General features: G+C 33.7%; 3 protein-coding genes across 6 annotated transcripts in view; 1 reads left to right on the top strand and 2 right to left on the bottom strand.

The window, feature by feature from the left end:
* LOC104805206 (agamous-like MADS-box protein AGL3) overlaps positions 1-1335 on the bottom strand; it is a 2880-nt gene extending 1545 nt beyond the window's left edge. The window contains exons 1-2 of the mRNA XM_010529680.2: positions 1051-1335; positions 251-332 (exon numbers count right to left, since the gene is read on the bottom strand). Of these exons, the coding sequence (XP_010527982.1) occupies positions 251-332; positions 1051-1235 (267 nt within the window). The 5' untranslated portion in view covers positions 1236-1335. The remainder of the gene's footprint in view (positions 1-250; positions 333-1050) is intronic.
* Positions 1336-7194: 5859 nt separating this feature from the next.
* Positions 7195-9156, top strand: LOC104805947 (PI-PLC X domain-containing protein At5g67130). The gene is made up of 7 exons (XM_019201503.1): positions 7195-7275; positions 7344-7460; positions 7686-7802; positions 7928-8026; positions 8268-8571; positions 8643-8866; positions 8960-9156. The coding sequence occupies exons 1-7, from the start codon at positions 7195-7197 to the stop codon at positions 9047-9049; spliced, it is 1032 nt and encodes a 343-aa protein (XP_019057048.1). The 3' UTR covers positions 9050-9156.
* Positions 9157-9503: 347 nt separating this feature from the next.
* On the bottom strand, positions 9504-12282 carry LOC104805205 (probable 6-phosphogluconolactonase 1). 4 transcript variants are annotated; one of them, XM_010529679.2, is made up of 4 exons: positions 12261-12282; positions 10980-11178; positions 10742-10877; positions 9504-10174 (listed from the first exon to the last, which is right to left on the bottom strand). In XM_010529679.2, the coding sequence occupies exons 2-4, from the start codon at positions 11150-11152 to the stop codon at positions 9677-9679; spliced, it is 807 nt and encodes a 268-aa protein (XP_010527981.1). In that variant the 5' UTR covers positions 11153-11178; positions 12261-12282; the 3' UTR covers positions 9504-9676. The 4 variants fall into 4 exon arrangements, with proteins under 4 accessions (XP_010527981.1, XP_010527980.1, XP_010527977.1 ...); XM_010529678.2 differs by lacking the exon at positions 12261-12282 and adding an exon at positions 12064-12254; XM_010529675.2 differs by lacking the exon at positions 12261-12282 and adding an exon at positions 11726-11987.
* Positions 12283-17085: the final 4803 nt, after the last annotated feature.

The raw sequence follows: 17085 nt of genomic DNA, 5'->3' as shown, positions 1-17085 counted from the left end.
ATTTATGTGATGATATATATATGTGTATATATATATATATATATATATATATATATATATATATATATATGTAACTATCTATTTCGAACATGAACAATGATGATATTCACACAGTTTACTTGTCAAGAAAGTAATCACAATCAAAACTTTATAAACGTAATACTTCTCGGGACACTAAATCTAGACAACCCATGCATCTGTGCAACCCGGTTCTTGGAATAAAATCGTGAAAGAGAAGATATTAATGTACCTGCAATTCCTTTGCCGATTGATTTGGATCCATAGTTTCATATCTGCACTGCCGATACCTCTCTAGTGTGTTTGCCATACCACTACGTACACATGCGACATTTCAGACAGTCGTTGAATCTCAACCAAACAAGTTGCATGAAGCATTGATGACCGAATATATATGGAGTTGTATCCGGCCGCCTATTACAAATTAATACGATATCGACTTTGGAAATCTCTTGTTATGGATTTGACTAGTGGAAGATTTATATCTTATTTACGATATGAACCACATCTACATGAAAAAGGTTATGTTGTTTTATTCACACACAATGAGAAATTGAGTTTCCAAGTTGAATCCTTTAGGCACGGGAAGTAAGTTAACTCGAATTTTTCAAAGCATTTATTACAGATTTGTATATACCTAAAGGTCAATCCCTTTTCCCCTTGGAAACGAGATAAGAAGTCAAAAAACTCAATCTTGATATATACGTATAACTTAGACAATCTCATGCATTTTGTCGACGAAATCAAAGCTCCATATATAGGTGTAGTTAATTTCTTACACAAATCATGAACGAAGATACCTTCAAGTGGCCATGTACACAACCCAGCCATCGGACAAAGCTTTAGAAAAACCTAATCATCAAATCAAATTCCTAGCACCAAAAAAAAAACAAGCAAAGAAACCCACCAAAGAAAAACCCCGACTTTCATCATGGGTTTACTAACTCACCCACCTAAAATCTGAAGGGCAAATTAAAAACCCTAAATCTCTATAAGATTGTAAACGTGCGAGTACTGAGAAGATTGACTTACTCAGGGCTGCTGCAGTATTCGTAGAGCTTGCCCCGGTTAGAAAAGATGATAAGAGCAATCTCAGCATCACAAAGAACAGAAAGCTCATAAGCCTTCTTCAACAGACCGTTCCTTCTCTTTGCAAAAGTGACTTGCCGGTTTATCTTGTTCTCTATCCTCTTCAGCTCCACTTTCCCTCTTCCCATTATTTCACAAGAAAAAAATTCTTTTTTTTTTCTCCCTATTTCCTCTTTTATTTCCCTCTCCGAAACCCAGAAATGAATAAATTCAGTACATATATATACACCTTTCTTTACTTATATATGTATATGTGCAGCTACACACATATAAATGCATCCCGCTGGTTTGTGATTAGGGCATGGCTTAGTTGTGTCTCCTTTTGTACAACGTCGTAGGTTCTCTTTGTGCGGTGATGGTGGAGATTTGTGGTGGTGGTGGTGGTGGGCCACTTTGTGTTTAAGGTTCTTTCTTTTGGAGAGATGTTTCTTTTGGGAATAGCTTTGTCTTAGATCTTCATGCGCCAAGCTATTCTTGGCCAATATATCTTAGCTTCCTATATAATGATATATAGAGCTTGGAGGAAAAAAAAACACATGTGAAGATCTCGTATTTGTCATGGAGTTGGAACACTTGTCACGATTTTCCCGATCAAGCGGAGTGACTTTTGAATAATAACTAAGCATAACGTTTATATACAATCGCACTCACGTTTTAATTAACAACGAGATATAGCTAGCATGTATACTATACAATGTTTTTAATTAGAGAGAGGATACTTGTTTTAACAACGAAAAACAAGTTCCAAATCTCTCTCTCTCTCTCAGATTAGATTCCTAGTACTTTTCTAAGCAAAGTTTGATTACCCTCTCAAGACCAAGAAAATGCTCAAACTTTTCTCTTTCAGCCTCCTCCATTGAATTTTCAAGAAAATAAACAGACCCATATGTGTATCCATCTATAAAAAAAAGGGTATTATCTAACTCATTAGATTAACCCCTGGTTTGTTCTTAAAAGAAGATTATATATGCCCTAAGAAACCATGATCATGTTATCTTTAATTTATTAGGCACGGCAAGTTCGGCTCTATCAAAAATGTATCTTTATATATCTATTCATGTGTGTATATATGTGTAAGCAACTAAATATAGGCATGATAACGATGGCTTCTAGATATTTTCCTCTTGCCGACACCGCTTTCTACAAAAAGTAAACCATATAAGACGTTCCCTTGAGGTATAGTTTGGTGGCAAATCCTTCCAATTGAATAATTAATAAAAAAAATTATATATATATATATTTGTGTGTGTGTGTGTCTGTCTGCAGTTTCTCTCATGGAGGTTTTATATTGTAAAAGTGCATTTACTCACCCAATACATAAGATAATTATATAAAAAAATTATTATATCTAAAGGCGGATGGTTCAATTAATTTCTTTAAGGATTATTTTTTATACATCTCTCGCTCGAGAATTAACTTTTTTATTAACTGTCGAGTTTAATATTACATGGAGCACAACAGATTTTGCAAATTATGCATGGTTATTATTAAAAAAATATACTTGAATGGTAAAAGCTCATATATCATTTATCGGTTTATTCACGTATCGGGAAACAATTATACAGGGTAAGAGGCAAACATTCATGAACGACAAAGAAAAGAATATTAACCGAAAATATGAAGAGTTCAGCTTTCAAATCCTAGGAATTTCATCTTTGTTGGAGGATGCTTCTTGTCGGGTGAAGAAAATGTTCTTTTTTCCTATAATTTTTTTTAAAAAAAAATAATTAATCGAAATTGCTTGCAATGGTAGGTTTTCTCACTGATTCTTTCTTCATGGTAATATGTACGTGATGAGTAGTGTCTCTTCATGTCTCACACTAGCCTGTTTTTTGACTTTGTTTGCTGACTCACTCGTCACCTTTACCATGGTTACATGATACATACAATCTTTGTTCAACTCATCAATAATATCTATTGGAACTATATTTATATATATATATATATATATATATATATATATATATTGTACAACATAATCTAGTGTACTATTTGTAGGGTTGACATTGTTTATCATAATGAATCTTAACTTATGTTGCTACAAATACAAAAGATGTCCGTATGTACAGCTTTTGAACATTTCGTCATTGAGGATATGGCAATTTCCAAATTTCTAATTTTTAATCTTAAAAAGCACTCGTTTTCCTGTTGCAATGACATTATTAGTAGCCCCATAAACACATATTGGACTACCATGTATGCTTAATCTGAAATGAATTTATTTTTATTCCATTGTTCCGACCTTAAATTCAATAGAACTACGTACGCATATAGAAGAATAGGATAGACACGTAATCAATATTTACTTTATATTCTTGGATTATATAATAAAGGTCTTCGTTATCTCTGCAATATATCCTCCACCATTCTTTTAAGGTTCCAACTCTTCACCCACAAATGCTCAATATATATATATATATATATATATATATATATATATCAAAAAAGGATTCTACAATGGCTAAATAGATGAGGAATAATACTCTCAAAAGGATAAAAGAGAACCCTTCCGTCGTTCATGTGCACACGCATACCTATAAACTCATTAATAATTAAATTAGTAAGATACTAATGGTTGGAGGCCTTTGGTGATTACGTACACTACTGTATACGAACTAAACCCTAACTTGCGCTGTCCATTAGCCAACATTTGCCTCAGACAGTAATACAATACGAGAGGGGACACGAGCACCGGCAATTAAAGTCGCAAGTAATCAATAGTGACTGACATATTATAACGCTTTATATTTTCATCATTTACTTTTAAAACACAAAAAATAAAACGTAGGGCGATGAAAGGAGTCAAAGGAGAAACGAAAGCATGCAGGTTGGGGACAGAATTCATAGGCTACGTGTCGGAATATGGTTGGATGATATGTCCCAATCAGAGTCTTTTGTAATTAGTTCAGATTTGTTTTTTTGGCATGCACGAGACAACGTTTAACGTCTTTAGTATTCAACAGTCGCGCTCTGTTTGAGTATCTATAATAACACGTGTCGATCGTCAGGCATGGGCTTGGTCTCGTGTATTGGGACCCACAATCCTTATGTATTATTATTATTATTATTTTGATAATTGGTGGAATCTTGTGTATTATTTATATATACAGAGGTAGTGGACGGACATTAGATGGATGGACATTGGTGTAATTATACATCTCCCATTTAAATTAAATTAAGTTATTCTTGTAACCATGCGTGATAAATGCGTCACTCTCCATCTGGACCGTCTGAAAATACCACAGGATTGGGCCCGTCATATGATATGATTTTGCGTGAAATACCCACTGAACGCTCATTAGCTCTTAGAATCACGAAGCCCGATCGATAAATAATATAGTGTAGTTAGATCACTTAACGAATATAGGGTCGAATCTCTGCATGGAGGTAGGGGACGATGACACGTGAACCAACCTGAAATAACATGCCCGATGTAGAACATCCGCTTGTCATCTTTTCTCTGTGCATGATTCAAATGTAGGATATAATTACGTGTACTTAATTAATTACACAAACTTATACATATCTTATAGTTTTTGAGCAAGAATATATACTCAATGATCGCACGTCTCGCCATTAGAATCAAAATCTCGATATAATGATATGAATCTCGATATTGTTTTTTTTTTAAATAACGATAATTTTTTTTTTATGTGTGGTGGTCATGCTTCATGTTTCATTCTCTTTTCCTCGACAGCTAAAAAATTCTTGGTGGATATAGGAATCCACAATCATGTTCCCTATTTTCCAAACAGTGGATGTCAGGGAAATTTAAAAAGAAGATTGAAAAGGAAGTGACCCCAACACCACTTCCCTCACTTACCACTCATTTCACTACATTCTCATATATATATATATATATATATATATATACTCACATAAATGGTAGTGATATATTCATATTTTACAAAAAAAAAATGGTTAGATATCTTATGTTTTAATCATTTTTTTTCACGAACCATGTAACAAAAAAATCTCACCATATCTTATCCTCATTTCCCCAAGTGACATAAAAAGATAAAGAACCGGCATGACAGCAAAAAAGGGTACGAGATTTTTATTGAAAATGATCTGGCATCCCATTATGAAAGCGCAGGCCACTCTCCTACACTTATCCCAAATCAATGTTTATCTCCTTAATTACGTTGACTAATTTCTCAAACTCTTTTAAAGGGAAGTTAATTGAACACATTCATGATAATATTTTCGACCTAATTTAAAGGTTGGCTTTCCATCTTCCTCGTCACTATCAGCAATATTCATTCTCATTAACCCCCCAAAAAATATACAACTCATGTTTTAAATTATAACACAAAAAAATCATTGAATTCATTTTATAAAAAAGTATATCGCTAATGCCACCAATGGTTTCTAGATAAAGTACCATAAATATATTATATGTGTTATTAAAAATGCATGTATTTAGTGTTGGTAATGCATTCGTCACCATCGTTGCATATAATATTTCAAAAAAACAAACAGTAACTTATATTATGTAATGTCTTTTTCTTCCGTTTTTTTTTTCCTGTATTTTTTTAATATATGGTTCAGATTTTTTCTCTCTCTCACCCATTTCTCCGAATAATACACCCAAAATCATTAGCTAATAAAAATCTCTATGATCACGTTTAAGACGAAGAATCAGAGAACGTTTAAGGGTTTAGAATTTGAACCGGTTTAAACCGGTTGGGTTGACATCCGGTATGAACGCATTGCATGCAAGTACTCATGAATCAAACCGTTATGTATCCTATAAAAGCTAACATATCAGCATCTTCTCAATCCATAGGGAAGAACCGATCAAACAAAAAACGTGTTCAAATCTGAGAGACTCGAGAAAGAAACAATGTCTGTCATGGGATTTTCTTCGAACCCTGACGACAAACTCCGCACCCAAATCCGCAAGTGGAACGTTTCCGGTGAACTCGACGTCTTCGAAGCCACCCGGTATTTCTCGGAATTCAACGACCCAAACACACCCGAATCAAGAATCCATTCCCAGAAACAGAGCACTGTTATTACAGAACAGAGACAGAACAGAGTATATCCTGAAACAGAGGAACAGCTCCAGAGACAGGACATCATCGTCGAGCCGGAGCTCTCTGCTTCGTTCTGTTGGTTTCAAGAGATCACATTCTACGGCGGAGAGCCAGAATGCGGAAGGCCGGTTGAGGCGGCGGAGCATGAACGTCGTCGCTAGCCCGATCTCCGGCGCGTGTCGTTCAGACGCACCCGCAAGGAGGAGCTTCGACGATAAACATGTTCTATGTTCGGTTCATGTTAAGGAAGAGAGTCCGGACAGGTGGCGATGTGAGAGACCGAGGATAAGTGATGAGAGTCTCTGCCTGGTGGAGAGGGTTAGGGGTAAAAGTGGAAATACGGAACGTGGGGAATTGGACGATGGATGCGAGAGTGATTCGAGTTCTGATCTTTTTCGAGTTGAATTTGTGCGAGAAAGAGTATTGGGCCAACAAGCCCATCTATCAAAAGCCCAATTACTAACCATTTGTTCAAGTTTCTCTTGCACACAAAGTAGATCCATCCATTTTGTTTTTCACAAAAGCCTGCAAAAAAACAAAAAATACAATACGCAGACACACACACGCATATATATATATATATATATATATATATGTATATTAGTTAATTCTTGTTATATATGTAATCTTAAATATATAGTTATCACATATGAATGTAGTCAGTGATTCTTAAGATTTTGTTCCTTTATGGGGAAAATAATATTTTGATTATTCCATTCACCACTAATGACTATTGAGGAAGGTCTTAGAGAATTTATGGAATGGCATTCGCTATTTTTACCTTGTTCATCTGTAACGATTAGATTCCATTATAATTTAAGATAAACAGAATTTTTAATTTAATTTATCCTGACTTATATGGACAGATTCATTGACTAAATTGCCGAATTATATGAATATAGTCAATAAAATGTTACGATTACGATAAACACTAATCAAAATCCCAAGATTTCAATTGAAACAAAATCAAACGTGTTTATACAATTATAAAAGTATAAAATAGCATAAGATTTTTATTTTATTTTTCACCGACAGCATCTCTCCAACAATGGCCAGTCTCAGATTCTCTTTGGCATTCACTTCAGTTCTGGTCCTTTCCGCAGCTTGTTCTATCGGCACGTGTCTGAAGGTAACATTATATGATTTTTCAAATTCTTACGCGTGCCGTTATTATATCTCCTTGTGAATCGGATTCAGCTCGGGGAGATTTGTTCATCTGATGAGGAATGCGACGCCGGATTAAGTTGTGTTCCTTGTGGCCTCCAAGCTCCAAAATGCGTTAGATCGAACTTCACCGATCAGTTTGCGATAGTGGTATGTGAAATACGCATTTTAAGTTAATGATTTGATCTTATAGATTGGAAATGATTCCACATCTTTTTTCCCATGGATTTATGCAAATATACACATCGTTTAAACCTCGTAAATATTTTCGATTCATGTAACATTAGATGTCATGGATTATAAACTCTAAGGATCTGGAAAATCATTAGTGTTTATTATGATTGATCTTTAATATATTCATATATTTTTTTGCAGAATAATTCGCTGCCGTTTAATAAATATGCATTCTTGACAACCCATAATTCATTCGCTATAGAGGGAAAGCCGTTCCATATGGCAAATCAAGAAGATAGCATCACGCAACAACTGAATGTAAGTAATTGATAATCATAATTTATGCATTTGTGACAAATAAATGTGTGTGTATATATATATATGCTATTTTTATTTTATTAAAAAATTTAACAGAAATCTACCTTTTTCCCCCCCTCCTCAAGAATGGAGTTCGAGCGTTAATGATGGATACATACGATTTCAAAGGGGAAGTGTGGTTGTGCCATTCGTTCGGAGGGAATTGCTATGACTTGACCGCATTTGTAAGTTTTTACTTTTACTGCGTACCAAAACTAAACCGGATAGATGCCTGGTATGTATATATATATATATATAATTGGTTTGTTCTAAACCGATCCACTTTCAAGAAATATAGAACGGACCGTGGAGGAATTGGCTAGGTTTAGTTCGGTTTGGTTCACTTATAATTTTATACTAAACCGAATCGATTCTCCAATAAAACCGATGAATGTGGCTGACGTTATTTTTCTCTGTACTCTTCAGAATCCGGCAATTGATACATTCAAGGAGATATCCGCATTCTTAGCAGCAAATCCGTCGGAGATCATAACGGTGTTTCTCGAGGATTACGTCAAAACCCCAAACGCTTTAATCAAAGTCTTTACCGACTCCGGTTTGAAGAAATTCTGGTTTCCGGTTCAGAACATGCCTCGACCAGGCCAAGATTGGCCAACGGTTAAGGATATGGTTTCCAATAACCAAAGATTAATCGTCTTCACATCATCCAAGTCCAAGGAACAAAGCGAAGGAATAGCGTACCAATGGAATTACGTGGTCGAAAACCAATGTGAGCGATGGAAATAGAAACCGGTAAAGTCTGGTATAATACGTATTTTAACCGGTCCATTCTGATTTCAGATGGGGACGATGGTGAGAAGAGGAACGAGTGTAGAAATAGAGGCGAATCGGCGCCGTTAACCGATAAAACCAAATCATTGGTTTTGGTGAACCATTTCAAGTCATTTCCGGTTAAGGCCTTGTCTTGTGGGGATAATTCCGAAGGCCTTCTCGATGTGATTCAAACATGTTACAATGCCGCCGGGAACCGATGGGCCAATTTCGTCGCTGTGGATTTTTACAAGGTATCCAAAAAAAACAATTGCTTATAATTTATTAAATTGTTACATATTTTAATATTCAATTTTGATTTTTTTTTTTTGTGGGGGTTGAAATAGGTGAGTGATGGAGCAGGAGTTTTCCGAGCTTTGGATAAACTGAACGGAGAGATTCTCTGTGGAGGTGAAGATGTGCATTTGTGTACATAACCACCATGTACATTTCGAATCCCGGTTCGCTTCGATTCGTTTATATTTTCATTCGGTTTAGATTCTATTTCCATTCAGATATCAATAAAATGTTCATTTAAAAAAAAAATTCGGTTATATTTTTATTTGCTTCGTTATGATCATATTCACAATTTTCGATTTTAGAAAATTAAAACAAATCAATATTTATATCGAATTCTATTTTCGATTCGAATCAATTCGATAATTAACCAAATTGATCAACCTAATAATTAGTTAAATAACCAAACCAGTTGTCCAATAACCGAACGGATAAATCGGTTATCGTTCTTTGTGAACCGGTTCTTGTTCGTCGGCGTTCCCATGGCTACAGAACAAGTACAACTACAACGGAACCTGATATTTCATGGATATTAAACAACTTAAATCTTTGATATTTCAATCGGGAATCTTCTAGGCATAAGTAGACATCATAAACCAAACTTAGATGGGTAGTTCAGTTCAGTCACGGTTGAAGTTGAAGTTTTTTTTTTTTTTGGAACAGAGCCACATTTTCAGATTCTCTCCAAACCCAAAAAAAAAAAAAAAAGACGATCGCTTATGAAAAATGTAACATTTACTTTCGAAGAGAAACAAATCTGAAAATCCTTACTCAGAGCATTTCAAACCATCAAGTTTCGAGCCGGCAGGTATGTCCATAAACCACACCAGTTTCCCGGCGGTCGGCTGGACCAGCCGGGCTGGCAGAGACAAAGGGCTCCCGGGCGATTGCCAATCATCGATCGCCAAGTGGACGGCCTCGGCTTTGGCCTCGCCGGTCACGACTACAGCCACGTTGGAAGCCGAGTTGATAACCGGTAACGTGAAAGTGATTCTCTCAGGCGGCGGTTTCGGAGAGTCTGTTAGGAAAGTAACCCACTCGTTCTTCAATCCAAGAGCCGGATGGCTCGGGAAGAGGGAGGCGATGTGACCATCGGGACCCATCCCGAGCAAGATCAGATCGAATCTCGGGCAGTCACTGATCTCAGACACGCCCACAGTCCGTGTCCTCACGAGCTGTCTGATGGCAAACTCGTACTCCACTGCAGCTTCTTCCGCAGAAACTGTGTCGTTCATGGAATAGATATGACTCGGCACCACAGGAACCTGGACATAGAAAAATGCCCAGAACCCTAAATTTTTTCAGATAAAATATATATAAGAAAGGACTCTTGAATCGGATAGAACAAGTTTGTATGGATGCTAGCTTCATAGTGGATAACGATGGATGTTGTTCAAATATCAGAGCTTTAACCAGTCTTGAAGATCGTTTTTTGTCGGTTTCAGAACATATATCAAAGGTTGCATAGTCAAAACCAACAAAACTATTATCCGATTAGAAGAGATTCCCAAACCAAAACAGGACCACAGCACCATCTCAGCCTAACACGACCAAGCAGATAAAATAAGACAAAGTCCACAACTGTTTCTTGATCAAACCCTGTTGAAAAATTGCCTTCTTGTTTGCCCGATTCGTTGCTTTTCAGACAAGCAAAAGAATGGAAGGGCTAAAAGTCAGTTGTTCACAGTTTCAAGAAAACCTAAATCAACCAACCTCTAAGGGTTTTTATCGCTTTCTTCCAAGTTTCAAGAACTGTAAACAGAAAACAGACGAGGTGAAATGAAAACAGAACAGATCCCAATCTAAGTGGCAACAAAACATGAAGCACAAACCTTGGAGAGGAGTTCATCCTTTGCAAGCTTATAGTTGCTATCCACGTGGTTTTTGGCCACGACACGCTCGTCCGCCCAGAAAATATACCATTTTGCCCAATCTACCGTCTTGTTATAAGGCGGCTCACACAGTTTTCTGTTGTTAAAACGAATCAAAACTCTGAGAAACTGAACATTGAAAACGAAACGAGAATGGAAACAAAAGGTGTGACCTTTATATATATATATATATAAATACCCCATCAAGCTGATGAGAGAACCTCCAGACAACGCAATGGAGAAGACGCCATGTTCTTTAACAGATGCTTCTGACAATTCAGCAATGTAATCTACCAAATCTGTGCTGAGTTCGTCCGAGTTCTCATGAACCCTAACCTCTCCCCTATCTTTGTGAGTCCAAGTAAGTGCCATTTCTTTATTCACCAGTTTCAGCAGCTCTACAAGCAAAGAGACAGCGAATTATGAAACTGAAACTAAGAAAATATCAGATTCGGATATTCGGTCTCTGGGTCGATGCAAAATCTAAACTTTAAGCGATTCCAGAGAAAATTAGCCTTCCACTTTGGTAAACATCTCAAGAACAGCAAGGTATGAACATGCTTTTTGACCCTTTAGCTTTGACTAACTAAGAGTCAAGAGACAAATCCAGTTAAGATGAGATTTATAACCAAACAATTTTCAACAGAGAGATTAAACTAAACTCAGTCTAAATGCTCTCCCAATTTACAAGTTTAATCATAAACCCAAAGACCATAATGAAGAACAAAAAACAGAACTTTCGAGGATGAACTAAACACAATGAGCAACAAAAGATGAAACTTTAAGGATTTTTCAGTTCAGAATCAGCATGCATCTGATCACAGAAAAAGATTACGATCTTCAACTAAAATCCAAAATTGGATCCAGAGAATCAAACAGGGGAACAAATCCAATATGCAACCATGGATTTCAAGTAAATGCAACAGATTGGAGAGAGCATGATACCATGATCTAAAGAGTTAAAATTGGAAGACAAAAGGAAAAGGGGAAAAATATTATTACAGAGAAAGGAAGAGGAGGTGGAGAAGAAGTAGAGGATGAGAACGAAGAGACGATTCGAGTGAACAAGCTTCCAAACAAACATATTATATAATCACATCAACATACAGCCCACGTATACATACACCCATGTCTATGTATATATGCGTGTATGCCTGTTATATGTTCGTGAGTGATGTAAACAATGGACTTCCTAATCCATTGCCCTTATAATAATAACAAAAACCCTCTTGAGAGAAGAAGGGGAAGCAGAGAGATAGAGAGAGAGGGATCGAGATTCTTACCTTCTGGGTCTACACGTGCATCGAATGATTGTGATAGAACACAAAAACCCTAAAAGTAAAACGGATAAAATCGAGAAATCGCGAGCCAAATTCCTAAACTTTCCCAAAGAAATCAAGAAATTGACCCCAAAAGAAGAGAACTTTTGAAGAAAAACCCAGAATTTGGAATCTCCGGTGTCCCGTGTTTCAGTTCCTACCTGGTGGAATTTCTTAACTCAGGGTTTATACGAGAAATTAACCCTTGCATTTGGAGAGGAGGGTTTATTATTCTTAAATAAATTGACATTTGGTAAAAAAAAAATATATAAAGATAAGATAGTCCAAAAAGAGTAACCAAACATCTGTCAGATCAAATAAGACAAATGGACCAATCACTTCTTATGTCTTGTCAAACTGCGAGTGTTGTGGATTTTTCTTTACCATTTAAAAATAAAAACAAAACTGAAATTTTGATCTGACCTATTTTCATTTAAATACAATTTTTTTAGAAGTAATATTTTTTTGTGTGTTTTTACTTCTTTTGTTTTTGTTTTTGCTTTGTCAATCGATACAACATAAACAGATTTTTCTTCAATTAAAAAATTTACAATATTTGCATCAATTTTAATTTTATTCAAAATAACACTGAGGCAAAAAAAAAAAAACATGATTACCATTATGATGTTATAGTTTTATACAATTCACCCGTTATAATTTAGATCGAGTTTGAAACAATAATTTTATATTCCTTTTAAAGAATGTCGCGCTAATTTGCAAAATAGTTTCCGAAATTTAGTTGAGAGATCATAACTCAATTTTTTTATATTTTCCATTTAAACAATGTTTTAGATATAAGCTAACAATGTTTTCATCTCATATGGAGGCACAGATTTAATTTTTTAAAAAAAAAATCAGTGGATACAGACATCCATGTGCGCCATTCATGATAATAAAACAAATCATAAATATCATAGACTATAACATATCTTGAATTTTTTATTGGGTAATATTTTAGACTTAAATGGTTATTTGTAATTAATAAATAAAAAATGGTGGTTAGAAATTGAACAACTGATATTTATTTTGATGAACCGTTAGTCATAGACGATCGTGTGATTACTGATTTACCAATTAAATCGTTTATTGAAAGAAAACAGAGTATATATCATTTTTTTAACCAAAGTTAATGTGTACTATTTATTGATTGACTATCTTTTTTAAATAAATTTTGTCAATAGATTAAAAAAAACAACGAATAGAACTTTGGAGTCTTTTGCTATCCACATCAAGCGACATGTTTTAAATAAATTCCATATTTTATATGCGGCTGTAGTTGTCAAAGGGCAGGCACAATTTTCAAGCATGAAATAATACAAGCCCATAATTTTGATTTATTTTCATGGTTATGCAGTTTTATTATGCGAAACCTAATGGTTATGTGGTTTATGTGAAAGTCGAACAATTTTCATTATTCTATCTATTCGTTGGTCGAAACTATTTGGTTATTTTATATTTGTGATAATTTTATTTATTTCGAGGGAAAAGTCTTTTTAGTGTGAAAAGTTCTAATAATGATTTATTATGCATGCACAACATACATATATTTTGTACAAATAATTTAAACTATTTTTTTTTGTGTATGCTATGGAACAATTTTCGTTCAACCTTATAGCTTAAGAGTTACACTTCAAATAAGTTATTCGAGTAATTAGGTAATTGATGAATATATTAAGTTTCACGGACCAAAAATATCTAATTGGGCGATGAATATGAAAATGGAATGAATCTTAGCGAGCAAAGAAAATGAACCGTGTGAGGAGGCAATCAATGCAGTCAAAACTAAATTAATTTTGGTGGTAAATAAAGGCGTTATTAATTATGAAATAAGTATATTCGCAAACATCTAGTCAACCCAAACAAGAAATTATATGATTAGAATTGGGATCATATATGGTTTTAGCTAATTAAGAGCATATATACTATACTTGACCTAATCTTCGATCGACACCGATTATAAACTAATTAAAACATCTCACTTTTTATTTGTATATAATTAAGGACTTGGGGTATTAATAATAACGCCGTCGCTTTCGTCTTATCAATTGTTTTAACTCCACTAATCATTAAGCCATTACCTCACCTCACTATTGATTTTATTCTTATTGATTTTATTTATAAAATAAACTTCTTATATACTATACATATCCGACCCTTTTGCTTCTATTGGACCGTTAAACCCTTTAATTGCCGGTTATATGTAATGTATTCCTGTACATTTGTTTTATTCGAACGTCTCGTATTCTCTCTTGTAGGAACAAATTTAATTTTCTAAAATTAAGAAAAGTTTCATATTGAATTTATCATTTATTCTTTCAAACTTTACAAAGTTTCATATTTTTTTTTTAAATTATTTAGAATCGTAAACTCCTCCGTCTCGTATGATATAAAATTATATCCAATAGAAATATAAAATACATATATCCAATCTTGCTTTATGTAGCATTCCAATAAAGATTAAATAGAGAACTAATCATGGTAGGGTATGGAACAGATGTCAAAGAGCTGATCGACCTTCCAACATTGAAATGGATGGAGACCATGACCATTACCTGAAAAATCCTGCATCGACAGAAATTGTATATATATATATATATATATATATATGAATGTTTATATTTACATATTCGCCTAGTGAATTTGGTTGGCACTTTATGAATTTTAAAATGCACAGATACTTTCCTGTGATTAGTAATAATTGACAGACAAGTCTCATTAATTATATTGGGTTTTTTTATTAAATATAGTGCTCTTAAAACTTAATCGTAATCTGTGTTGTGTTTTACAATTTGGTGGATGTTTCTAAAGAATTGATAACGTGATGACTAGATTAATATAAAAGTTGATTTAAAGATGAAATTAACTTGAATACTATCGAGTAGCATCGTTATTGGAGTTTAGTTTAAGTAATAGCAAGAGATATAGATGTGATCTAATCTAATTATTGACTAAGAAAAAATATTTTAATTAAATCTGCATTAAATTAGGGTTTTATTTCGGAAAAGAAAGTACAATGATTAAAGTTTGAAACAAAAAAAAAACAAATGTTATGAAAATGGATGCACATGGACACAGCATCACATTGTTTGTCCGGCAGGTAAAGAGATCAGACAATCTCCCAAGTTGTGGGACACATGAAACCGTTCTTAAATAAGTTTGTGAGAAATTCTATTTTCATAAACCAAAAATATATAAATATTTCGAAGCAGTGTTGTAATTAATGCAAAGTTATTTACTCGACTACAATATGGATCGGTCGGTGGTGCCACAGGTAAATGTCACAATTTTTCTAGTTCTGTTGGACTTTGTATTATTTTATACGAAGAAAGGAAAAACCCAAAACATGTATATCGTTTTTTGCAAACCCAAAAAATTAAACTATAATAACATTAATTACAATATAAATAACTGCGCTTTTGTTTTTTTGGTATACTTTTTTTTTTATAATTCGAAAATTCAATATCTCTCGATAGACCGAAGAAATCTATACGAATATCTCTCCTCAAGTGAAAATTTAAACCCGAATTAAAAAGGAGTTTTGCTCCATTCCTTACCGACTGAGCCACCCAAATTTGGATCTCGAAACTTATAGTTAGAAATTGCATTTAAATTTATGGTGCCCACAGAAGTTATATATATATATATATAACCACACATATCAAATGTTGACAAATTATAAAAATCTTGTTAACGTGTTACTTGACATTATTATTATTCAAATAAGGTATCTATTTTCTTTTGTTTATAGGTCCACATGATAAAATAAAAAAATATGGTTTTTTTTTCATGAAATCATCGGATCAATTCAAAGCTAAGAAGCAACAAGTTTGACAAAGGATAAGATTTTATTTTACGGCTCAAAACGACAGTTTGCCCTTAAGCGAAAATTTTCAATTTAAACCATCAACATCACCTATACAATCAAACATTATATATGTATATATATCTAATAAATATGCAAGTGTGTATATATATGCATATATCAAGCAGCAATGGGAAAATGTTTAAGAGGTCAAGTGGATGAAAGCATCTTTGATTGCTTTTCCATGTGAGTATTTATGTATCACATCAATTACCTGTTTTTCTTCTTTAGCTTATGATTGTTACAGTTTTGCCCATTAAATATACACTTTTATATGAAGATTCTCTCCCCTTGGAATCAACACTATTGATACAATTAGAAAATAAAAAGATACATGTATCCTTTCATTTCACTAATGGGACAATTTCAATGGATCACCCAAACTTTATATATATATATTTGTGATGTCATTAGTGAGCAAAACAGGAGATATTATAATATAAGACTTAACTTAGGACACTCCCCTAACCTAATAATTGAAAATAACACTATGATGATTCCTAGCTAGCTATATATAGCATGGGAGATTACAATTATATATAAACTCTAATATTATATAAATTCTTTAAATTTTTTTAATAACAATGAGAAAATCTTATTCGGTGTTGTGTATGAGATTTCAAAGTGAAGGAAGTTTTAGATACGAGAGAGATATCGTTTGTAATGAAAACATAGAAAAAAAAATGGAAATTACAAAAATAACTTAACAACAAAGAGATATTTCATTATATTTGAACTAAAGTGTCTAATAATCAATTATAGCGCATTAAACTGTTAAATATCCTCTATGGGCCTCAACTTGAAACCCATTTCTTTTACATTGGGCCTTTTCCCACTTAAAAGCCCTATTAAGACATTTTTCATATTATTTCAATGAGCCCAATATTAGTTTGGGCTTACCGATTCTACAAAAGGTATTAAATAGCCCATTTAGTTTTAACACCCAAATTTAATTTAGAAATTAATTAAATATCATTTTTAAAATAAAATTTATCGAATCCAAATCTATTATAAAACCAATACATCTATTCGAATAAAAAAAATTATTTATAATTTTCAGCAAGAATGAAACCACACATAATATATAACTGAATAAATTTGTTATATATATATATATATATATA

Source organism: Tarenaya hassleriana, unplaced genomic scaffold (assembly GCF_000463585.1).
Source record: "Tarenaya hassleriana unplaced genomic scaffold, ASM46358v1 Cleome11, whole genome shotgun sequence".
Taxonomy (NCBI): Eukaryota; Viridiplantae; Streptophyta; class Magnoliopsida; order Brassicales; family Cleomaceae; genus Tarenaya; species Tarenaya hassleriana.
Note: the sequence above shows the minus strand (reverse complement) of the source record. Positions and strands in the feature narration are given on the sequence as shown.

Coding starts and splice junctions, on each gene's coding strand:
- LOC104805947 (XM_019201503.1), top strand. CDS start 7,195: ATGGCCAGTCTCAGATTCTCTTTGGCATTCACTTCAGTTCTGGTCCTT. Junction 7,461..7,685: donor CCGATCAGTTTGCGATAGTG/GTATGTGAAATA, acceptor ATTTTTTTGCAG/AATAATTCGCTGCCGTTTAA. Junction 7,803..7,927: donor GCATCACGCAACAACTGAAT/GTAAGTAATTGA, acceptor CCCCTCCTCAAG/AATGGAGTTCGAGCGTTAAT.
- LOC104805205 (XM_010529675.2), bottom strand. CDS start 11,864: ATGTTTGTTTGGAAGCTTGTTCACTCGAATCGTCTCTTCGTTCTCATC. Junction 11,179..11,725: donor TTTTAACTCTTTAGATCATG/GTATCATGCTCT, acceptor CTTTGCTTGTAG/AGCTGCTGAAACTGGTGAAT. Junction 10,175..10,741: donor AGGATGAACTCCTCTCCAAG/GTTTGTGCTTCA, acceptor TTCTATGTCCAG/GTTCCTGTGGTGCCGAGTCA.